This window comes from Falco rusticolus, chromosome 4 (genome assembly GCF_015220075.1).
Source record: "Falco rusticolus isolate bFalRus1 chromosome 4, bFalRus1.pri, whole genome shotgun sequence".
Lineage (NCBI taxonomy): Eukaryota > Metazoa > Chordata > Aves > Falconiformes > Falconidae > Falco > Falco rusticolus.
Window position 1 is genome coordinate 88258377 of NC_051190.1, and position 23549 is coordinate 88281925.

General features: G+C 38.9%; 1 protein-coding gene across 2 annotated transcripts in view; it reads left to right on the forward strand.

Annotated features, from left to right (window-relative positions):
- Window positions 1-23549, forward strand: part of ADCY1 (adenylate cyclase 1) — a 154294-nt gene that overhangs the window by 85370 nt on the left and 45375 nt on the right. For both annotated transcript variants that reach the window (XR_005103897.1, XM_037385341.1), the window contains exons 5-7: window positions 227-354; window positions 10063-10221; window positions 11675-11816. Coding sequence is in view for 1 of the 2 variants with exons in the window: in XM_037385341.1 (XP_037241238.1) it covers window positions 227-354; window positions 10063-10221; window positions 11675-11816 (429 nt within the window). In the remaining variant the exon portion in view is untranslated. The remainder of the gene's footprint in view (window positions 1-226; window positions 355-10062; window positions 10222-11674; window positions 11817-23549) is intronic.

Below are 23549 nucleotides of genomic sequence, written 5' to 3' on the forward strand. Positions count from 1 at the left end.
TGAACAATGTGGGGCTGATCACCAGTATTTATGTGCATATTTATAAATACATAAAGAAACAAAAAGTGTATGTCAGCTGTTCCGGTATGAATCCAGATTTCATGAACTGTAGGTTACTTAATTTGATAAGAAAAGGATTCCCTGACTGATGGAGAAGATTTTATCCTTTAAATGCTGGAATATTTATATGAATAGTAAAAGTTTTCGCATTCTGTTTTGATTAAAGGAAAACCACTGCAGAAGAATAAAAATCCTAGGGGACTGTTACTACTGCGTATCAGGACTGACCCAGCCCAAAACAGATCATGCCCATTGCTGTGTGGAAATGGGACTGGATATGATTGACACCATCACGTAAGTACTGCGCAGGGTGAACCAGACAGAGTACTACAACAGCTTCTGGGTGCCGTGGGGAAGGGTGCTCTCAGAGCGACCAGCAGTGTCTGTGAGTGCTACACACCTAGCAATTCACACTGCTGCACTCAGGCCACAAGATACTTACTGGTTTTAGAGGGGTCACACTAGATGTTGATTTTCTACTCCATTTAATCGCTATGAGGGAAAAGTGCACAAGTCTGAATATGTAGAGGCTCAGACAGGTACTGGTTAGGGGACAGAAAGATACTGGGAAGTAGCAAAATATTCCCATTGCCATTTGCCACAAAGAAAGAAGCCCATGGCTCATTTTGCCACCAGTATGTACACTCAAAGCCAGTCCTGATGTATGCATGTTGTGTATGTGTTTGTATTCTAAAAATGATAATTTTCTGTTTTTTCCTTTCTCTATGTCATGTTTAAACCACTAATTTATTCTGCTTTTCAGAAACGTAACGTGAAATTCACTTTGGTGATCAGAAGAATTTTTTTTATGCTTGAGAGCTCTGAATTGATCATTATTTCAACCGGGCAAAAAATGTGAATGTGAAAGAACTGTGAATGAGCTTTTAGCTCCCATTACGCAGGAGGGAAGGGATAAAGATGGAAAATTTCTTCACCGCTGTATTGCTCTGTGTGGGTGCATGTTTGTTTTATGGGATGGCTGTAGGAGGGCGTGCACACCTGTATTCATTCTGTATATAAATACATACTGTCAACACAGTGCTATTGCATTTGGAATGAGCTTGCACAAGTGTGTCACATCAGGGGCCTTAGCCAGTTCTACGTTGGAAAGTGTTTGACAGCCATTTCCAGTAGGCAGTTATTCTTTCTCTCTGTTGTCAGCTGGCCTGTTGGGAATGTAGTGTTGATTTGAGGTTCTGCTTCCCCTCACTTAATCCCTGAATTTTTGCATTGAACACAGACAAAACCTGCCTTCTCTGTGAAGGTGAATAGACCACAGTGTAATCTCAATTTAAAAACTAATAGTAAAGTATTAAATAAAGGAAAAGTAGAATAAGCATACATAAAGCTTATGAATTCAAGTAAAGCATTTTTGATTTGGAACATTTCACCGCCTTTCTTGTTTCTAGTAGAGCTTTTGCCATGTCCTATATTTCATGTCTTACGTTTGTACGTGTGGATGTTTTCACACATAAATGCACAAAAAGGAGCTGTGCTCATTTCTGGAGAGTCTTAGTGTTGTAGAAGAACATATTATGATCCTCTCAAAGAGTTCACTGTAAGTTTTTTATCTCTGTGGAAGTAGTGGCTAGTTGTTCAAATCCCACTAAGGGTTTGCCTTAGGGGAACACAGACATTACTGCGCATTTTTGTTGTTTCATATCAACCTTAAATTTTTCTGTGATCCTGAATTCATTGAGCTTTCTTTGCAAAGGACTTGAAAACATAGGAAAAAGGAGAGAAGTACTCAAAGCAATTGAAGGTTGATTCTCATTTCTAGCTCAATCCCTACGCTTTTATTGTGATGTTCATTTACAAAATCTCTCAGTGTGAAGAGTTGGATAAATAAATCAATATCCTCCCTTCCATTCAGTGCAAGTTCCTTATCTTTGTAAACATTGTAAAATTGATAAAAGATTTTGTAATCTGTGATAATATATGCTAGTCTATCATACTAAAAAATCCTGAAGGGATATCCTAAGTCTGCAAATTAGATATATGTGCATTCTTTCGGCAGTATATGGATACTCCATTTATAAGGAAGCCTTGACCTTTAGAAGCATAGGTAGATGTACAGGCCTTTGTACACATTTTCTGAAGTCTTTTTTTTTTTTTTTTTCTTCTTAAATCTATGGAAAGCAGTAGCTGATGCATCCTCTTTTAAACCTACCATTAATCTTTAATTCATTAGTTGTGTTGTGTTTCATGTACACAACTAAGGCAGTGTCTGAACTTTCCTTTTTTGATTGTTTTACTGATATTAGGAATGAAACGTTCCCTTTTCGTGTTTATCATTTATTGGCTGCTGTCATGACAACGTAAACTTGAAAAACAAATTGAATTAATAAAGAAGGAATGAACTGGGACTGTTTAGCCTGGAGAAGAGATGGCTCGGGGGAATCTTATCAATATGAGAGTGTGTAAAGAGGACAAAGCCAAACTTTTCTCAGTGGTATCCAGTGTCGGGGAAAGAGGAAATGGGCAGAAACTGAAATACAATAAATTCCATTTAAGTATAAGAAAAAACATTTTTCTGCTGTGGAGGTGGTCCGATACTGAAGAGTTTGCACTGGAAGGTTGTGGGCTTTGCATCCTTGGAAAGATTTCAAACCCAGCTGAACATAGTCCTGGGAAACCTTCTGTAGCTGACCCTGCTCTGAGCAGGGGGGTTGCTCTAGATGATTTCCAAAGGCCCCTTCCAACATCAGTAACTCCGTTATTCTAAGTGGATGGGCTGTGATGTGTTAACTAGACATGTGTAGTCTGAGGTTATGGTGGAAGACAGGTAACTGACAATTTCAGAATTTTGTTTTTTTAAAGAATGCATAAAGTGAAAGTCTTTAGTGTAGTCAGTGGTCAGAGCACAGTAAGAGGGCAAGATGGAGAAGAGGCAAGGTTATAAGAGTGTCATATTTATTTAGGGTTGGTGAATGGCTAGAGACCTATTCTGCATCCGTTGTACATAAGCAGAATTGATTAATCCAAATATATTTTTTTTCCCTCAACAAGGAATTAGTAGTGTGAGGACTGTAAGATCCCAGGATCAAAGTATATTTCTTTCCTTAGTTAAATGAATATGCCTGTTCTCCTTATGCTAGGAAACAGGAGGATGATGCATTTGAAGCACCATTGCCCTTGATGGCAGTACTATTTTTTTTTATTTTACTGCAAGTGGAGCATCATCTGTTCAGATATTGCTGGATTCTGGATGAGGTGCTTTTGTTGACAGAAGCATGTGGGTAAGCCAACTGCACAAAATGCTTCAGACCAGGAAAATATTTTCTGATGAAGATTAGGAAAAAATTCTTCACTCCTCCACAGAGACCCATGTTAGAAGATAGATTCCCCAGAATAATTTATTGGAAAATATGTTGAGCTAATGAAAAGAAGTGAAGAGCTTATGATGGTAAATTTGGAATGCAACATTATTTTTCTATTGGTATGATTATTAGGTGTTGTTTATCAGTCTCATGAGATGCGAGTCACTTTTGTTTTTAAACTTCCCCCTTCCATCCAAAGTTGGATGTCAGCTGATAGTCTTCTAAGAGTCTCTTCACTGTACTGCAGAAATCAGTCCTTGGCTTTGCAAATTCATGCTTGGAAGTTGTCACCCCTAGTGACAGGTTTGTCATGTTACCTGGGATAGATAAATACATAAATAAAATCGCTTGAATTGTGATTCAGCTGATGGATCTGTCAGAAGTGCCTGTCCCAGAGATATGTACCACCAAAACGTGCTTTTTTCCAGGAAATCAAGGAATAGAAACTTCTAGTGGCTGGTTGATGGATCTGTGATTTGACTGAGTTGAATGTTGTAATGAGTTCATATAAATTCATATCCTAGAATATGGTGCTGCATGTGAGTGTAATCTCAGAATGTTGCCTCATTACATTTAGATTGAGATTTTTCAAGGTAGTTTTCAAAGAACATTCTAAAATACTTAAAATTGTCAGAATTTCATCTGCCTTTTACTAAGTATCCTTTTTCAAGGGCACAGTTAAAGTCATACCAGAACCTTTATGGAAAGATGTGGTTGGTTGTGGTGGGTTTTTTCTTGAAAAACCCAACGAAACAGCATTATATTCTGTTTCTATTCCAAAAGAATTTCTGCTGCCAAGGAGTTTTGTGTCAGTGCCTTGGTACAGGTCAGTGTTTGTTCTACTTCAGAGGCACTTAAACCATCGTGGCAGTATTTAAGTGGGAGTTAAATGCTGGACACCACCCATGCTGCTTTCTTCAGGTGAGTTTTAATGGTCAGGTTTTTCTTAGTAATATAATTACAATGGTCATGTTCATTAGTGCCTCTGATGTGCCAGATGTTGCTCTGAAGTGGCAGATGTTTTCCTCACCTTGGTTTTGAAGAGTGTTAGGCCAAGTACTCTCTTCACCTGACTTAAATATCTTGCCACATTTGAAGGTTCCACTCTATTTACTACAGTATTTTACTTTCTAGATATATTTGTTAGCTGATTGCCACGTAAAAAGGTTTCGCCCAGCTACCCAAGCTCTTCCCTCTCTACCCCATAAACTGGCTGGAGTTCTGGTTTAAGCTAGTGTTACAGGGGCAATTTTATACATTCTTAATAGCAGTTTGTCTTTCCTTACAGAGCACTTCATCAACTGATATAAACTATATTTAACAACCATTTGGCTCAGTCCACAAATGGATCCTCTTAGGAGATGAAATGTGATGAAATGAGGGAGTTATTTAAATGCACTTGATAATGCCACAGGGCAAGAAGTGAACCATAACGTTTCCAATTGGAAATGAGGAGGGAATCTGAGTGAGCAGGAGATAAATACTAGATTTGGGACCGGGCCAAAATATTGGGGCTAACCTTCGTAAACTTGTCACAAATGTTATGGGATCCTCTAACTATTCCTGTCATCACATAAGCAGTACATTTTCACAATATTCCTTCCCTTGCCGCCTTACTAGGGTGCCGTTTGAGTGCTGACCCGGGGGATCTCACCACTGGCTGCACCTACATTGGCAGTCAACACAGCATAGCAGGAGCACGTCTGTAGATCAGAGTAGCTGCTGCTGACTTCTTCAGTTTAACCTATACATATTATGGGGTGGAGAAGGGGGAGGCTTGCTTTAGAATAGGTCTCATCTGGCCCTCTGAATTGAGTGTTCCTAATGCACATGGGCTTTGAAGAGGCCTGAGGGAAAGTGTCTGAGAGCCTTTGCTTCTTGAAATCTGGGCACCCCAGTGGGGTCCATCAGCTTTGCTCAGTTTCACATAGGTGTTTATCCCGTATGGATGACTCCACCAGTTGTCCGTGTAGGACCTCACAGAGGGAAATTGGGCTTCTTTTGCATCTACAAATTTTGTTGTTGCTTGGGACACTGCAGAGGCTGATGCTTGGACTGTCTCCTTCCCATGAGTTTGGTCATCGGCTGACCAAAGGTACTGGGGAAGGGAGAGGAGCTACAGCATCTAGTTTGAGGAAGCCCCAGCTGAAATGTCAAGTTTTCCTGTGTGATCGTTTGTTTGAGGAAGAAGACAGAAGCTCCAACTTTCCTGATGTCAACACTGTTGATGCTTTTCCCCCTGGTCCTCTAAAGGTCCAGGGCCTGGGAAAGTTTGGACTGGCAGGAGTGAGTTGACCCTGAATTCTGGGAAAACCAGCAACTGCATTTTTAGCAGTGGAGAAAGCTGTCTACCATTGATGAAAGCTTGGTCAGCTCTCACCTCTGTCAAAGTGAGCGTCTTGACTACTGAAACCATCACACCTTCACAGCCTGGGCTCTGTGCTCCAGCTCCCTGCTGCCATGCTCCAGGTGAGCAACATACTGGGAAAGCATGTAGTTCTGGTCAATATTAAAAAAAAAAAAAAAAAAACACAAACAAAAACAAACAAAAAAACCCAACCAACAAAAGAAAAGAGAAAAAAAAAAAACCAAAAAAACCCCACACACACCACAGATAAACAAACCAATCAAAAAAACCTGAACCTGATCTGGAGAAACAGCTGCCAAAACAGGACACCAAAAGTTTTCAAATTGCCTGACAAACCTAACGTGGCCCTTGCCTTGTGGGAGGGCAAACAAGGGGGTCTGGGGTACGGGTGTTGCTTGGCTGTGGCCGGCAGCATCTTCTCCCACAGCCTACCAGGCTGACAGAGTAATTTACAGAAATATTGTCTTTATCATTAACGTCCAAGAACAGACCAATTCCTGATGATGTTGAAATGGAACTGACAGAGAAATATTTAGCAAGCTATGCAAAATTAAAGGACACCCTTCTCTTAGAACCATAGATAAATATATATGTATATCTATAAAAATATATGAAGTGCAAATGTATGTAACTGAGCCAAAAATCTTGTCTAAGCCTTTAACCAGGAAGCACCTATTTCAATGCAGATATTCTTGGACCTGAAGAAAAGCCCTAAATAACTTACAAGAAATGGAATGCAGAGCTTTATTTTTTCATTCAAATGCAGCACCGGTCTGGAGCTGTTCTGCAGATGATCTAAATGACTTTGATGTCTTGTAGTAGTGCATGAAATATTTGTAGCTAAGGAGAGAACTAAAATTTAAAGGCTTGGTAGGATACTTGAGCTGTCAGGGTCGATAGTTATCTTAGCCACTTATATAGACACTGCATGTTTCTACTTTGAAAACAGTGGTTTTTGATTTCCATTTGTTTCTGGGCCCACTTTTGTGTTAACATTTGGAAAACCTTTCAGTATATTATATCTGAATCTAGGAGAGAGTAAGTTCCAATGAATAATTTATTTGAGAAACATCTTTTCTTTTTTCTATTCATGACTTGTTTGTGAGGTTCTGGTATTTTTTTCAAAAATATATTTATATTCTAAAATGCCTTTCTAATCTAAATTGCCTTATCGGAAACTTTTGTGATATTTTATTGCTGAAATGTTGATGTTGTTTGGGAATATGATTGTGGTTCTGCTCTGATTATATATTTGAAGTCTATTCTTCATATGTTACTTAACATTCATCATTTTTTATAGTTCAGTGGGGTGTATTCATGGAAATTAACTGCATAAAGGGCACACAGGTCTTAAAGGTAAATTCAGAAAGTTTAATGAACTGTTCCTGAGGGCTTTTTTCCTTCTCAAATTTTAAAATGGTGAAAGCACCCCTGGAACACATTGTAGTTTCTGGGGAAAATGTAGAAATGCATTCTTGATTTAGATTCTTTATGAAGTGACTACTTCTGGAATTCTTTTCTTCAAAAATGAAATGTTTTCAGATTCTGCTTTATGGTTCACTGGTACATTATACAGTTGAGCTTATTTAAGAAGGAGTATGATCAGCCACGTTGTATTTCTCTGCTCATTTCATTTACTTTTTGTTACGCTATTCAAATTTCTAAAAGCAGATGAAATTTCACCCTCTCTTTCAAGCCATCTGGGACAAAGCAAGGACAAAGGTCTCAACTGGTCTTTCTCAGTGTCTGAATTTCACTGTCTTTCCACTTACATGTAGCCTGAGGTTTTGGATACGGCTTTAAATGGAGGGGGTGTGGGGAATTAACATTCACTTGTAAACACAGAAACTCACACAGTTGCAGGTTCACCAGGTAATTACATAGGTATTTAGTTATGGGGGAGGACATAGACAGGCAAGCAAGGTGTAATCCTGAAGGGCTTTGGCTTGCCAGGCACGGTCTGGTGTAAGGTCAGTCTGTTAATGGCACAATACACATGCACAGGTGGAGATACAAAGGTGAAATTATCACTAGGTTCCTTATATTATTAGCTTCTTTCCTGTCCTCAAGGCTTTGCCAAGCAGTGTGCACAACAAGCCCTGTAACACTTGAGTCCTTTTAGGACTCCTTGGAGTCATTTATGAGGCTTGATTGGTAATGGATATTGAATAAAAGCCAGCTGACTTGCAGTGAGTAGAAATAGGACAAGGAAATATTTAATCTTTCAGAAAGCTGTGCTTAAGTTTTTCTGTGCTGTCGCATAAAAAATGACTGGAAAATGTGGCATGCCCAGATTCCCTAGGGGGCCAAAAGAGATCTCCACATTACTTGCATTAGTAACGGCTGACATGAAATACACTTGAGCACTTCATGGCCACAGAGCCCCTTCGTCAAATTGAGGCCAGGTATCTTGTGCTGCTCACCCTGCCTGTGCTGCCCTTTCTGTTAATTATATTCAAATAAGTACAACTATACAAGAGACAAATACAGTGTCTACTCCTGCAATAAAGACCTTTATTAGAAGAGGTGCTTCTAAAGACCTCTCTGCCAAATCCAGTGTAACCAGATGGTACTTAAAAATATATATTGGTCAATGAAGATCAAGGGAAAATTACAGCCAGAGCCTCAGTTTGATTCTTACTGAATAGTCAGTTGCATTTATTCACCAATATTATCTCTTTCTGGACTGCAACTTAACTGTGGAATGCCGAGTGTCTCTGTAACAGCAAGATCTGCAAAGACTGTGCACACCGTGGTCTCTACATGTAGTGCGTAAGGCAGACAGCTTCAAGGCTCCTCTTTGGTCTTCACAAGCCAGTGCAGGGTGTGAGTCAGAGCATGTCGTACATTCACAGAAATGAAGACTCCTTCCTTATTGTGGCACCAGTAGTAAAAATGCTTTTAATAGTGACTTTGCCAATTAATTCCTCCTTTACCAGCTCACAATGAAAATGTCTGAAGGTTAGATTTAATTTATAGGTACAAGTCAGTAGTTACAGGTGGTTTCTGTGCCACTCTTGCAGGAGCTTTGGAAAGATATTAATTAGTGTTTATAAAAACTCTGTGCTGCACAGAGAGGAACTGTTGAGGTCCATACTATACTCTTTTTCCAGATTATTTTATATTATTTTAGTTTCAAATTAAATGTTTTATACTATCACCTTGAGGTCAAGCCACTGCAAACAAAAGGGGTAAGGAAAACAAAGTATTATTTTGATATTACAGATGGAGAACTGAAAGAGGATAAAATTACTTTGACTGACTCACAACAAACTGATAAAAGAGGAGAGAAATCAAGTCCAAGTCTTGAATGACTCGTTTATATTTTACTCACATGACCAACCTTTTCCTTGGTGTTTAATATTAAACTCCTTCACGATGAAATTCTGTTAGCATGTATAGGATCAAGCATGATCTTTGTATGAGTGAGGTGAAGGAGGGTAAAAAAGAATTAGAGAATAATCCACCAACCAGTAAACCCAAGGCTAGGATAAGGAGATATATTAACAGATTTTTGGTAAGAAAAAGCCACATAGCTCATTTTAATACTATGCTGAAAGCAGTCTGGAGTAAAGGTACAACTGAATCATGTTTGCTTACTTACAGGTCAGGTTAAAATTAAGCCTAATAAGATCATTTCAGAAATCTTCTTTTGATTCCAGCAATCATGTTGTGGTCACTTGTCATCCTGCTGAAATAAACATGCATTGGGAGAAAGCAACATTTATGACAAATAAAAGTAAATACATGTGAGAGGCAAGATAAACAGGAAAGTGCAGGAGTTAAGCGGGCTGTCTCTGAATTATTTGAGTTACAGCCAGAAAGTTACTTGTTTATCTCCTGCTAAAATATCTCAGTTTCTGTAGGACCACGGTAGCAAATACTGCAGAAGTGGCAAATAAAACCTAGAAATTACGGTCTTAGGGAAGTTTCATGACAAAGCCATTTACTACACTTGCTTTATTTTCCTTTTCTTTCTTTCTTTTTTTTTAATTATATTAAATGTAATGAAATGTAACTTTTTCTGGGTTTTCTTGAAAGCTGGAAAATTAAATATTAATGTATTAGGTTAAGAAATTTAGCAATACAGAGATTTTGGTTCGACAGTAATTACAATATGACGAAGAAAAATATTTCTTTGGCATTACAACTGGGGCTTTGAAACTAGTGAAGGAAAAGAACAGCACTTGAATATATCATCTGAGATTTTCAAAAGATCCTGTGTATCCAGTCATGTGTGTATATCTTAACTCTGGGGGAAGGAGAAAATCAAGAGCAATGTCATTATTTAATATTCTGATGCTGTCTTTCTAGATCTGTTGCAGAAGCCACAGAGGTTGATCTCAACATGCGAGTTGGATTGCATACAGGCAGGGTGCTTTGTGGGGTCCTGGGTCTCCGAAAATGGCAATACGATGTCTGGTCAAATGATGTGACTTTAGCTAATGTGATGGAAGCTGGAGGACTGCCTGGGTAAGTCTGAGAAAGAACCACTGAAAAAGAAACAGAAACCTGCACCGGTGAGGAAATTATTTCCTTCTCTAAGGCATTTGCAATATAAATGCTATTGATGTTCAGCAGGAGTAATCAATGTATTATGTGATTTATCCTGTGGAATTCTCCAGATGAGCTTTATATTTAGGTCGGTAATAGGTTAGATTAGAAGCAAAACATCACCAAAATAAATCATTGTTAGAAGCTGTCAAATATAAAAGAGTCGGATGAGGCAGTGCTAGGCATGTAGGAATGTTAGATTTTCACCATTTCATGTTATAAATGTAAAACCCCTCTAGTTACTGCAAGAAATTTTTACCCTCGCACATCTACACATGCTGGGGGTGCGTGCCTTACGCCTTTTACATAGCAAGCTTTCCAACACTAGTCGTGTGCTATAGAAATAATACCCAGTTATGAACTCGAATATTGATGGTGTGTGCGCAAATGATACGGTAACACATAAACCCACAGCCAATCCATGGGGCATGTCCTGAGATTTTAAGTACTTGCGCAGCCTTGGCCCCAGTTTGAATGACCACAGAGCACTTTGGCAAAGGTGTACGGCTGTGCTTCTGTGTGCAGCTCACATTTGGACTGGGACCTACCATCCTTCATTGGATTTTCACAAGATCGTGGTTTGCTGAACAGGGGCACAATGGAAACTCTGAATTTTTCTGGTTGAGTGAATTTCTGTTTGCTGTGTATGTCTGCCTTAGGCAGGTTTTGGCACTGTGTTTGGTATGTGCCTTACCTTAAGGCTTTCCAGCAAAAAAAAAATATAAACAAATGTTTAATAGAGGAAAGCGTAACAGCTTTTCAGATCTCTTCTGTGAAGATATTTCAAATCTAAGGAGTCTTTTTGGAGAAAACGTGAAGACAGTTTTTGGGGTAAGAAAACTTACTAATAGTGTCAAAGATGGCTGTGCTGCCAAAGCAAAGTGAATTAGAAAGCTGCCTATAAAACAGAGTAAGTTAACCAAGTCAGAGACTTGAAAGGGAGCAGAGAAAGAAGTTTCTCCATTATGCACAAGAGAAACTTTATGTTCGGCGTGCGAAGCCACAAGTTTCAAAGAGCAGAATGTTTCTGCAAGCAGGCAGCGAGGTAAACACTTAAGAAAGATACACAACCTGGAAGATGATATGCAGACTTTCACTTTCTACAAATCAACAAGTCTTCAATCATTTGGACAGTCAACAGTTGCCTTTCTGTTTACTCTGCTCATTTAGAAAATTTATGTGCATGTAATAGAAATGTTTCTGTGTTCTATTTGGCTAAAAAAACAGAAGAAAACACATTTTTTACATCAAAAATGGGACTTCGCATGAAATCAGACCTCTTTATGATCTTCGGCACAGGAGTTTATTTCAGTAGCAACTCACTCATAATGTATCTTTGCTTTTAACAGCAATGTCGGATTTTTCTCTCCAGGAAAGTTCACATAACAAAGACCACCTTAGAGTGCCTAAATGGGGACTATGAGGTAGAACCAGGATATGGTCACGAAAGGAATAGTTTCCTGAAGAAGCATAATATTGAAACGTATTTTATTGTGCCATCCCATCGTAGGAAGGTGAGTTCCATAAATTCTAGCTTGTTCTGTGGTATGTTTTCATAGTTTACCAACTGTTCTGTACTATTCTGAAAGGAGAGGCAATACTGGTATTTCATATTCCTAAAAGCTCTTCAAACACTCTTGAAATGAGATCTTTTGGTTTTGATTGAGGCAGGAATGCTAAAAAAGCTAACCTTGAATGTTGCATGGAGATGATCAATTTACTTTTAAAGTTTAAAAAGAAAAAAAAATTTCCCTTTACCCCTCCAAAAAGGAAACTGTTGTTTTATTCAGGTTCTGTAATCATTCTATCAGAAATTCTATGATATGCTAATCCAAAAAGTTAGTTCACTCTTCCCTTCCTCCTCCCTTCAAAAGAGTGTTTCAAAATATTAATGCTCACAGCTTGGCTAGTTTCCTTCTAGTTTTCTTTACTCTCTTATTCCCATGTTCCCATGCCATTTTACTCATCCTCTCCTAACCCTTTCTACAAACACTTGTGGTACTGGTGGCTTCTGTACTGGGCCTGGAGTATTCCCCAGTGAGCAGACACAGAAAAAGCAGTATTTACAGACACGTCATGCCCTCAGCAGGCAAGTAAGTGAAATTAATTCAGTGGTGCTGGCACTAACAGCCCCTGGAAGCCCGGAAAAGCTGCCACATTGCCAAGCTGTGCAGCATGAGCCCATTTACCCAGGTCAGAGGAAGAGGCTGCAGTCAACCATCCTGCTTTTGAATGTATGTACTGCTATACCACAGATCAGGTATTTATGCTGAAGCTGAGTAAATTTTTCAAGGTGATTGCAACAAATAATATATTCTCTGTCCAAAATATGCATTTTATTCTCCTGCTACGCTGAGCTGCTCATGACAAATTCAATGCTTTCCTGCTTGCTCTGTCACCTCAGACTCACAAGGATTTTGGTCATCCCTTTCTTATCTTAGCCAACCTTCTCTCCGCGTTTTCTTAGCTCCCCTCTCCTTTCAGCGTCTTCCTTTTGTCAGACCCCTGGAGACATACTGGAGAAAGAGAAGTAAGTCAACAGTACTGTTGAGGGACAATAACATTTTCTGCTCTTCTTTTTGGTGGAGAACAGAAAATGGAAACTGTGGAAAGAGTAAGGTAAGCAAAGGTTTAACTCATCTGAGCAGGAACTTCGTATCTTAGCTGTTGCTCAGGATTAAGCCACCCCTGATGGGTGTGAGTGTGACTCCTCATTCTAACCAGATTTTTAGGGTGAGGAGAACAGAGGCCCAGCAGTGTGATGGAGTCTCAGCATGCAGTGAAGGTAATGATAGCGATTTTCCATCAGGTTCATGTATAGTCATGCCTTTATTTATTCCTCAACCAGTTACTGAGTTTAGCCTTTTGTTCAGCTACAAAATGTTTTGTGACCTCAGTAGGAGTTCTGAAAGTCCATAAGCATCATTTAAATACATTCAGTTGGTTCCATTCTTTTTCACATCAAATGAGGCTTATCTTAGAAGTTATCTGCTACACCATGTTTGCAAGCCAAGAGGAACTTTATTGCTCTTTATCTCAGCCAGACAACTGGGGATACAGACTTTTGCACCCTTACCTTCTGAGACTCTGTCCAAACAAGTTTCATTCAGGGATTTGACCTTTAGAGGGAAATTTACAATATCCATTTCTGAAAGTAAGTATGAAAGCAATACAGGCTAGGTTTTGAAGTGATGTCAGAGTTCATTGTTTGAGGTTGTTAGACAACAGGTGTTTGGCAAAAATGTAACTGAGGAAAACCAGATCATCTAGAATTCCATGCCCACACTCCTTTTCTTGGTCTGAATTTGATGACCCAGGGAGTCTTTTATGAAAATGTTGGGAGTACATTCACCAGGGGAATTTGATTCTGGGAGCCAAAACTCCTGTTATTTTGTCCCAGAAAGGCTGCTGTAAGGGTGTCTTTTTATGTGCTTTCTCTAAAGCATCTTGTTACTAGAGGGATGGAGCGTTCCTATCTGCTGAGAAAATCATACAATCGCACGTTTTGTTCTTCTGCTGGTATATACGATTAAATTCAGTTTTAGCTAGTATGAAAGGAAACAGGTGGAAAACCACTGGGCTAGATTGTGTTTTGGCAGTCAGTGAGAGATTTTTTCTGGTGTTTTTTTTTAAACCAGAATTAGTTCCTAAGCTGATCAATTCCAATAAAGAAGAAAATGTAAGGAAGAGTTTAATTAAGGTAGGTATGTTGCTTACTGCTGCTAGATTTGTTTGTCTTGCTTTTCTGCTGTTTTCAGTCCTACAGTATTATGTATCATTTCATTTCCCATGTTATTATGTACCAGGTTTCACTTCTTGTCGAGAAGAGAAATAGCTGAATTTCAGGAAATTGTTGATAGGTTGATGCCCAGGGACAAGTAGAGAGAAAAGGGGATAAATAGGTTATTACCTACAGAAACTGTGTTGTGGCAACTCTGCTGTATAAGTCAGCGATTGAGGAGCAGAAGCTCAATGCTCACGTATTACAGGCCAATGCATGATAATGCATGAGGATGAGAGCTCACTACTTTGTGAGCACAGGTTTCTTTGTTTTTGCAGGATTGCTGAGAAACAGCTGATCCGTTTGTCATCAGCTGCATAAACCAAATGCCATCTTACCCATGGGTGCCACCGATGGCTTTGTGGAAGTGGCAGATGCTGCCGGTACAGCTTGGCTAACAATATTAGCTCTCCAGCATGCATCAACAGCCTGTCAGCCAAGCTGGCAGAAAGAAACACTGTGGATTTTGCTGGTATGGACTGGCTTCTCCACTGGGCTCGCAGATCAATCGGCATGTCACCTCGCTGTTTGTCACAGCACATCAAAGCTGTCCCCAGTCTTCGAATACTTGCATACTGATCAGCGGAGCCCCGAGCTACACAATAAATAGCATATTTACCTTCAAAAATAAACACCTGCTGCCCCCTCCTACCCCGATTCAGTCATTAACTGTTCAGGGACATGGGAATAGAAGGCTACACATGAAGCGCTTTCTTAGTGCTTTACTAAATGCACATACTAAAGATGGAGTTTCTTTAGGTGAACTCAGGTATCTGCTGGTTTAATATCGTATTCCTTCCTCCAGAGCCTCAGTAGCTGAAACGCAGACACATTTTTTTATCCTTTACGCATCATCTCTGACATTAATATGAACTGACTTTAGCAGGTATGATGCCAAGAGGAATGAAAATCAATGTTATGAGCAACAGATGGCCAAGAATCTGTTGAATTTGAAAGGTAATCAGGCCCACTTAAGTTTTTAAAATTTTTATTTATTTATTTAGAAGACACCCCACATTCTTCCATATTTGGTCTGGCAGAAGGATCTTTCTTCACAAATACCACCCAAACCAAGAATGAGAATAACAGTATAAGACAACTCATTCATGTACCAGTTATATTTTAAATGTGAACAAATTATAAACTATTCCAAATTTTCTTCATCTTTTATTGAATCAGCTAACAACTGCAGTCTTGTGATCTGAGCTGATTGCTAGTTTGATGTATAAGCTAATATATGTGAGAGCATTTCTAAGTCACCACTGAGGGAATACTTTTCTTTTGTTACAGTTTTTATTTTTGTAGAGATTATATTAATCTATTATTATTATTACTAAGCAATAATTATGCATGGTTGACTGGATAGCATTCAACTTCTCAACAGACTTAAATAATTTACCTAATTTCCAAAGGCACACAGAAAATTTTTTAATTCATGGGTTTTTTTGGTGTCCATAATGGTTAAAAACTTCTACAGATATGCTTTTTAAATGTAATACAAAATGTTATAATGCCCTGACAAAGTTTCTAGTTCTGCCAACACATGTCTTTTAAGTAAAGTTTAATTATGTCTTCATGATATTTTATGTTGTTACTAAAATCTACATTGATGTAACCAAAATATTGCACTGAGACAAGATTTGAAAAGTTTGATCAATGTAACTAGCCACAAGCCTAACCACATACATGAATGTCTTGGACTTTTAAAACAGGTCTGATCCAGGTAGAAAAACAGCTCTCTAATAATATTAAATATTCACAAGATCCATACTTTAGACACGTGGACATTCTTAAAGTTTCAGAATGTCCTAGCTTTCTGAAGTACTGTGAATATTTCTGTATGTGGATATTATTTCCCAGTTGGGGGGTGTGTGTGTGTTTGTGTTTATCTAAGCCAGGTCTGTTAATCTCTCAGCCCCTTACAAGAATTTATAACTTTGCTTAGACCCAGATAAATACCTTTTTCCATTAATGATTCTTCAGCGATCTACCTGACTAATCCTGTTCTGACTTTCAAACTGTGTGCTTATTTTTTTATTTCTTTTTATTATTATTATTTTTAAATAGAGTAGATCTGGCTTTCATGAGAATTCTTTGTTCTTTCGTTGTCGACACTGACGTTACTCAAGGTATCTTTGCCTCGGTTTTACAGCCATCACAACCAGCTCCCAGAAGCACGTGAGAGTAGTGAGCTTAGCTGGACTGCCTACTTTGCTGCTGCAGTTGCTCTAGAAAATGTGACTCTCCTGCGTTATAATACCTCCTAAGGTCCAGCCACAGCCTCGGTGATAACCAGGTGCTTGTGCACTTGGGCTGCATATATACATATATATGCATATATATACCCACAAAATACTTCTTTTTATTTGTTGCAGCAATTCACACTCTGATGGCACCTCTCTAGTTTTGAAAAGGCTCCTTAATTTCAGCAGCTGAGAAAGCAGCCCAGCACAGATGACTGACGCACTTTTACAGATAACCTAGCAGTGGTCAGAACTGAGCAAGTTTTTTGTGAGGGGAAAGGTTTCTCAGAATGTGTTAGTTTTTGCATTTGCAGAATGTTACTGTTACTCATTGCCAACTTAAAGGAACTTGCTTCACCGAGTAACTTTGCTAGCTCCAGAGATAAGGCAAAGACAAGTAACGCCATACACTGTTAACAGGAAGCAATAGAGCTGTGTCCAGGGGAGGGGGTCATAAAAATAATTAAAATTGTAGGGAAACACTATAGATACAACTTATAAATAACTGCTATGTGTTCATAAGCATCTCGTGGATTTTACAACATACCTCAAACAAAATCAATAATTAGTTTCCAATACGTTGCTAAGCACCATCTTAAAAATTTCTACCAAGGTGCTAGTGAGTTATTCACCAACTAATTGTGTATCCAAAGGTGTTAGTTACCTTTTATTTGTGGCAGTGTAAGTCACATGGTATCTGCATCTCCTATTTGAATAGCACACAGTGATGGTTATTCATGAAAAGTCCCGAAGTGTGAGTACCACATCTGTTCGCCCTTTGGAAACTCGCTGCCTCTCTGAAATGACTGACATTTCTCTTTCCTACCTCACCATCTACATACAAAGCCATGCCAGGCAGTCTCAGAAAATCCCTCCTGTAGCTCAGACAGCCCTGCTCTATTATCTGAGCAATGCTATGACCATCTTGAAAATTCCAGGTGAAAGGATGTGACTTTTTTTTCTGAATCCTTGTTGAGTTACCCAGCGGGAAGGAAGCGGGCACTAGTTAGAGGTACAGCATTCGGTCTCCTGCCTGGTTCGCTGTGTTGAATCATGCCCTAAACGTTCCAGGGCAGGTGGCTAAAATGTCACGTTTATTTTTGTCCAAAAAATAATTATAGTCAAACCAAAATACCAGCAATCTGTTTGAAAAGAGAAGTTAAAGCATTAGCTGAGGAAGAGGAGAGCACTATTGTCAGTCATGATTTCAGGACAAGTCAGTTGAAAGCCTGATGGTTCAAGAATCCTCTCAATAAGCAAACACAGCTCAGGAGCATCCTTTGGAAAATACTATTTAAAATGTAAAAACTCATGCAAATGTCAGAAATATCTAGAGCAATTATCTGCGTACACACCTGTGGCATAATTTATTGTGAACTGCAGACAGATTTAACAGCTCAGAAGGTTGATCACTTAATTTCTTTGACTCCTGATCAAATAGGCAGAAATTCAGCAACCTGAGATTTGTTCTAACTTGCGTGACAATAGCACAAGAAAAGTGGCAAAGGCTGCCACATCACTTTCTTACATTGTTGTTGCATCTAGCGTAAAGGGATTGTAAACTTCCTGTGTTGCAGACCTGTCACGATCGAGTAATAGGAAAAATAAACAAATTTTCTATCACTCTGCTGCTTGAAAAGGCAGTATTTTTTGACTTGGAATACAACATCCTCCTTTACTGTTAATCAGCATAGCTTTGTTTCACAAAGCAGATGATCTGCCTTCTATGTTAAAATAAATTGCTAGGCTCCATATCTTTCCACCCCCAACCAACAAGTTTTATTTGCTTATGTCTTTCCTGTGGCTTTCATTTATTATTTTTTTTTCCAAGTGTGGAATGAACTTTATGCAACATAGCACAGAGAAAACATAGGTTGGTGATGGCTTTTTTGCTTTGTATAAATGAAATCCACAGTAACTACGTGTTCTCGCCTTTTGACTTTATTGGTGAATCACTTTTACCCGTGATTTGTTGTTAGCAACTAGCATGTTTCCCAATTATAACTGCTCACATACACTCTTGAGATGCTTTCCATCATGTCTTAATAATACTTTCATCTAACTTTTTAAAGTGAAGCAATTTGATATATATAACCTGTGTATTACTAGGATTTTTGGTAACAGTTTGTTGGATAACAGCCTGACCTGATTAAAAGATGGCATCTTGGCATCATTGTGTACAGAATAGCAAAACAAAGGCTACAGAAGGAAAAAAAGCAAACAGAGTGAAACAATAGGTCTAAAATTACTGCATTTAATTCTTTTTAATTTATTATTTCCATTCAAATTGAAGTGCCACCTATATTTGTAGGAACTTTCCTTCTCTGCAAAGTTAATTTGATTCAATCCACTCTGGTTAGGTCTACATGAACATGCCACACTGTTCTCAAGTTCTCCTTTTTCCAAATGTGTAAAATTTGTGTTTTCCACAGAGCACTTATGGCCCAATAAATCCATCCATATGGCTAGCAGCTCCCTAGGACTTTTTTGCATCTGACTCTTCTAAAAGCATCCAGTCCACTTTGTCTTAAGAAAGTTTTCACAGTCATTGTAAGTTGTCAGCTTTCTGGACTAATTCGTTCTGAGGATATTTTTATTTACGTGACCGTGTGTTCACCAGCCCTTATGGAGTGCTACAGCTCTGGCTCTGAAACCCTAAGTAGTAACAGAAGAGAGCTTTAATTCAGGGTATATGAAAACTTTTCCAACTACTCAAACTCTCTCCTTTGCTAGCACACAGCAAGAACTGTATTTGACAAAATTGCTCTGATTTGAAACGCCCCAGGTTAGGCACCTGAGCCTGTAACTGGGCACACACTGATGATTTCTGCCTTCCCATTGATGACTACCTGCAGCTACCATGACTGGGAGAGTCCAGGGTGGTCTTTGCTCTCAATAGCTGACAGCTTCCACCCAGGAACTTAACTGGAGATCTAAATGCTGTCAGTGGTGGTGGAATTAGTTATGTGCTCTAACATCCTCTTTTTTCTTTCTCAAGAAATGTGGAAGCTTTAGAAGGGAGAAATGTAGTGCACTGGTCTACAATTTTCTCTGCTATTGACCTCCTAGAGATTGCTTCAGTCTTCACAGCTGCTAAAAACTTTTCCTACATCTGTGTCAAGAAAGTGGCCGCACCATTCTGAATGTTAAGAATTTGTCTTATAGAAGCTGTATTATTTACCAGCAAAAATCACTAATGTCCTTTCCTCACAGACAGCTGAGGTGTGATAAGGAAAATGTTTCATCGAGGCAGTAGACAAGGGTGGAAAAGCAAATGTATGATTATTTTAACTGTAAGAATAAAAAAAAAAATTATCTCACCTATGTCAGGACAAAATGGCTTTTCAGATAGTAAGAACAAATGCCACTACGAAGAAGCATGATCCTGCCTGCCTGAAGATAGAAAGCACAAGCAGACATAGTGCTACAGCATTTTTGGTGTCTGTAAATGTGTTTAGAATGTCGTTAGTATCTCCTTCCCTGTGCCGTTTTAAGCACTGCAGTTGAATATAGTCAGGGGAACCACAGTCTGCTGCTGTTTCTGAGAATCCCAGATAAGCACCAGTGAATCCCTTACTAGAGTGTTACATGAGATTCAAACACGGGTATTTTCCCAGAATTTTAATCATCTCTTGTTTGTTTTCTGCATACTTAAAGACACACAGAGCTGTAGTCTCACTGCTTTCAGAGCGCTCTGTAGGAAATCCCAGTTCTTAACCTCATTTGTCAGCCACAACCAACCAACCTTTCCTAAAATTATGAAGCAAATGAACAGTCAACAGGATAAGAGATGATCCCAGGGGTCAAAAAGAAGTGTCAAAGTAAAATGTGTTGACAAAATGAGCTGGAATGAGAACGCTTCAGTCCAGCTTTCTTGTAATGTTGGCCTGGAACAAGTTCAGAGAAAAGGCAGGGTGAAAGAGATTGAGGTTGGGGTTTCTATTTGTTCTGGGTTTTTTTTCAGTCTGTTTTAACAGGCTGTACTGCATTTCTTGCCTTTATCAGAGGCTTACAGCAGAAGGTGAGTTTGTTTCAATATTCCACTCAGAAGTTCACTGTGTCAAAAGTGGTTTTCTGCTGTAAAAGGAATAATAAAAAAGGGACATGGCTTGTGAGATAGAAGTGGGATAGAATTCTTTTGTTTGTATTTTTGATATTGTGTATGTATGATGGTAGAATGACAGACCCTCAGTCCTAGTGAAGAATTTCAATGTCCTGCAACCACTATATTATAAAAAAAATCCAATCCAAACCAAGCCAAACTGAATCAAACTAGTATAAACTATATTTAAAATTATACATGATCCGAGTCACCAGCATGCCTGACTTGTGTGTATTGCAATGTCTTTTGAGTGGTTTGGTTCTTGACCAGCCATGAAGAGCAGTAGCTTTATGTGTTTGACATGTTTTCATGGCATCGCACAGTAACGGATTTGGAAAGAGCACTGGAGGCCATGTGGTTGACCTCCCTGCCCAAAGCAGAGGCAGCTTTGCAGTTAGACGCACTTTGGAAATTGCCGGTTGCTCAGGGCAGCTCGTCTGAGCAAGCGCTGAGTGTTTCCCTGGCAGGAGGTTCAGCAGCCGCTGGAAGCACCCTTCTCCAGTGGATGATCATCCTCGCAGTTAAAACTTCTGCTCTTTGTATCAAACGGGAGTTTCCCTTGGCCCAGCCTGTGTTCATTATCTTCTGTGCTTTTTCCGAGCATTTTTGGGATGAGTCTGGCTCTGTCTTCTAACTACTACTTAGGTGGCTGAAGACAGCAGTTGGATCCCTCCTTAGCCTTCTCCCAGCTAAATGAACTGAATTCCCTCAGGTTCTTCTCGTATGCCGTCTGCTTTAGAACCCTAATTGTTTTGGTGAGCACTTGCTGCACTCACTCTGGTTTGTCACTGTTTTTATGGGAGGAGCCCAGCAGCAGACACACTACTCCATTTTTTTCAGTGACCTGAGTTACAAAACTTCTATTTGATTCCAAGACAGCTGGGAAACTCCCCTGGATTTCCAACATACAAAGTGTGTATACTATTGATATATTACCTGCCGATATATTCATGAGAATATATTATATTTCATTAGAAATGTAAAGACTGGTTGGTAGTATGAGCTAAAAATGTTCTACCTACTTCTTTGAAGATGTAGTCAGGAAACTGGATGAAAATCTGTGTTTATGGAAAAGTCATGTTGGCAGCAGGGCCACCTGCCTGAGCCAGACTCTTATCCATTCCCAGTTTTCAAGTTTAAGGTTGTTCTCAGAAATGCATAAGAAGTTTGCATTGAGAAAAGTCTAAATTCTTCTCTTTTCACAGGACTTAAAATCCTTTTAGGAGGATATAGTCATGCCTATGGTTGTCTCTCTCAGTCATGCCTGCTTGAATGTTTTTCAAGATAGATGTTCTACCTATTCTTTGCCTTTCTTGCACCTTTACCATGCTATTTCCATAACGAAGGCTGTCAGGCAGCTTCCGTATCTCTCTGTACTTATGTAATAGCATCTTCTCCAACCAATCTTAATGGAGACCTGAAATCAGTTGTTGACCTACTTACTGCAGCATCCAGTGAAAGGTTTGAGCAAAGATCTCGAGACAAGATCCGCCTGTAAACGCCATATTTCCTTTTATCTGTTTCTTAAAAAAAAAAAAAAAAAAAAAAAAAAAAACACAAAAAAACCCACCTGGAGTGACTTGCAAGAAAGTTCCGAATTTTTCTTGCATCCAAAGGCTGATAGGGAGACTGAGTAAAATATATAGTACTTTTAGAGGAATTGTGGCTACATTAGGAAAATTTGCAAGTAGAGAACCTGTCCAAAAAGTATAGTTTGGCTATTGGGAATGGTAGCCCAAAAGCTGATCATATCTGCCATATGCAGATAATAAGCCTAAAAAGGATCTATTCAGTGTCCTTAGGAAAACCTAAGGGATGATTATATGTGAATATCCTTGTACGTTATCATCTATTTGGTTATTGCAATACAGCAGCAAGCCTTCTGCCAGAAGGCACTCAAAAGAAAGGGTTCATGTTGGGAATCTCTTCATGGACACTTTTGTTAAGCTACCACTTATACAAGCAATTACACACTAGATATGCTAGTGTCATTTTAAATTCTAGCTGATGACCATGCAGCGCTATGCTGGTGATGCTGGCTGGCTTCAGTCAGCCTTTCAGTGCACAATAAAGCCCACACACATACCCAGGCACCTTTTCACGCTTGAAATATTACATGTTTATAACAGAACCATCAGCTAATAAAAAATATGCAACTATTTATACACAAGTAATTTTATCATTTCAGTCACAGTGTAACTGATTAAACAGTGTTGGTAGATCAATAGGATATAGCCTTGGTGCTCCAGAAAATGCAAGTGCATAAAAAAAATGCAAATGTATACATTAAAAAGCATAGCAAACCAATACCTGAGAAGCCATTTGGGATATAAGCAGTGTCATTTGCCCTGTCCCTCTAAATTTAGGTATCCATGAAAAGATGCATTAAACAACTGCTTCCAGTTTACTTCCTTCTCCATTCCTTGATCACTGAAGTAATGATGTAAACTGCTCTATTAAATCATAGTGTTATGGGATTTAGAGCATTTGAATAGATTTTTTTGGACTGTGATTTACTCATCTTTTTACTGTTTGCTTCTTTATTTTAGTCTTCCAGAAAAGATTAATTTTACAAGCTTAAATTCCCCTACTGTGGTATCAAGGAGTCCTTCCACATTTCCCATGAACACCGCTTTACACATCCTACATGCCAGAAGCATGAATAAGATTGGTAAAAATACTGAGGGGAGACTAAAGGATCACTCTTGTACTGATCTGTGAAAACATGAAACATGTGCTGGGGGGTTACAAAAGTCAGCAAGAGTTAAATGCATGCTGAAGAGTTAACCAAGACAGTATTTGCCCTTGCTGAACTAGAAGCTCCATGGTGAAAGGAACAGATTATACCTGAGCCTTAGAGAATATTTCTCCATAGTATAACACTTCTTGCTTTGAAGAAATAATATGTAAGATATAAGCCCAGCGCCTCACAGCCTTGTTTTAGGCATGTATATAAGTGTATATTCAAAGGAAAAGCTATCCTCTTCTGATTTTAATGAATTTACCTGTGGCTGAAGTAACAAAATACGGAAATAAGAAAAAGACTGAAATTATATTTTTTAACATCAATTAATAAAATACTAATTTTCTCCTTATTTTTTCCTGCATTTTCCCAGTATTT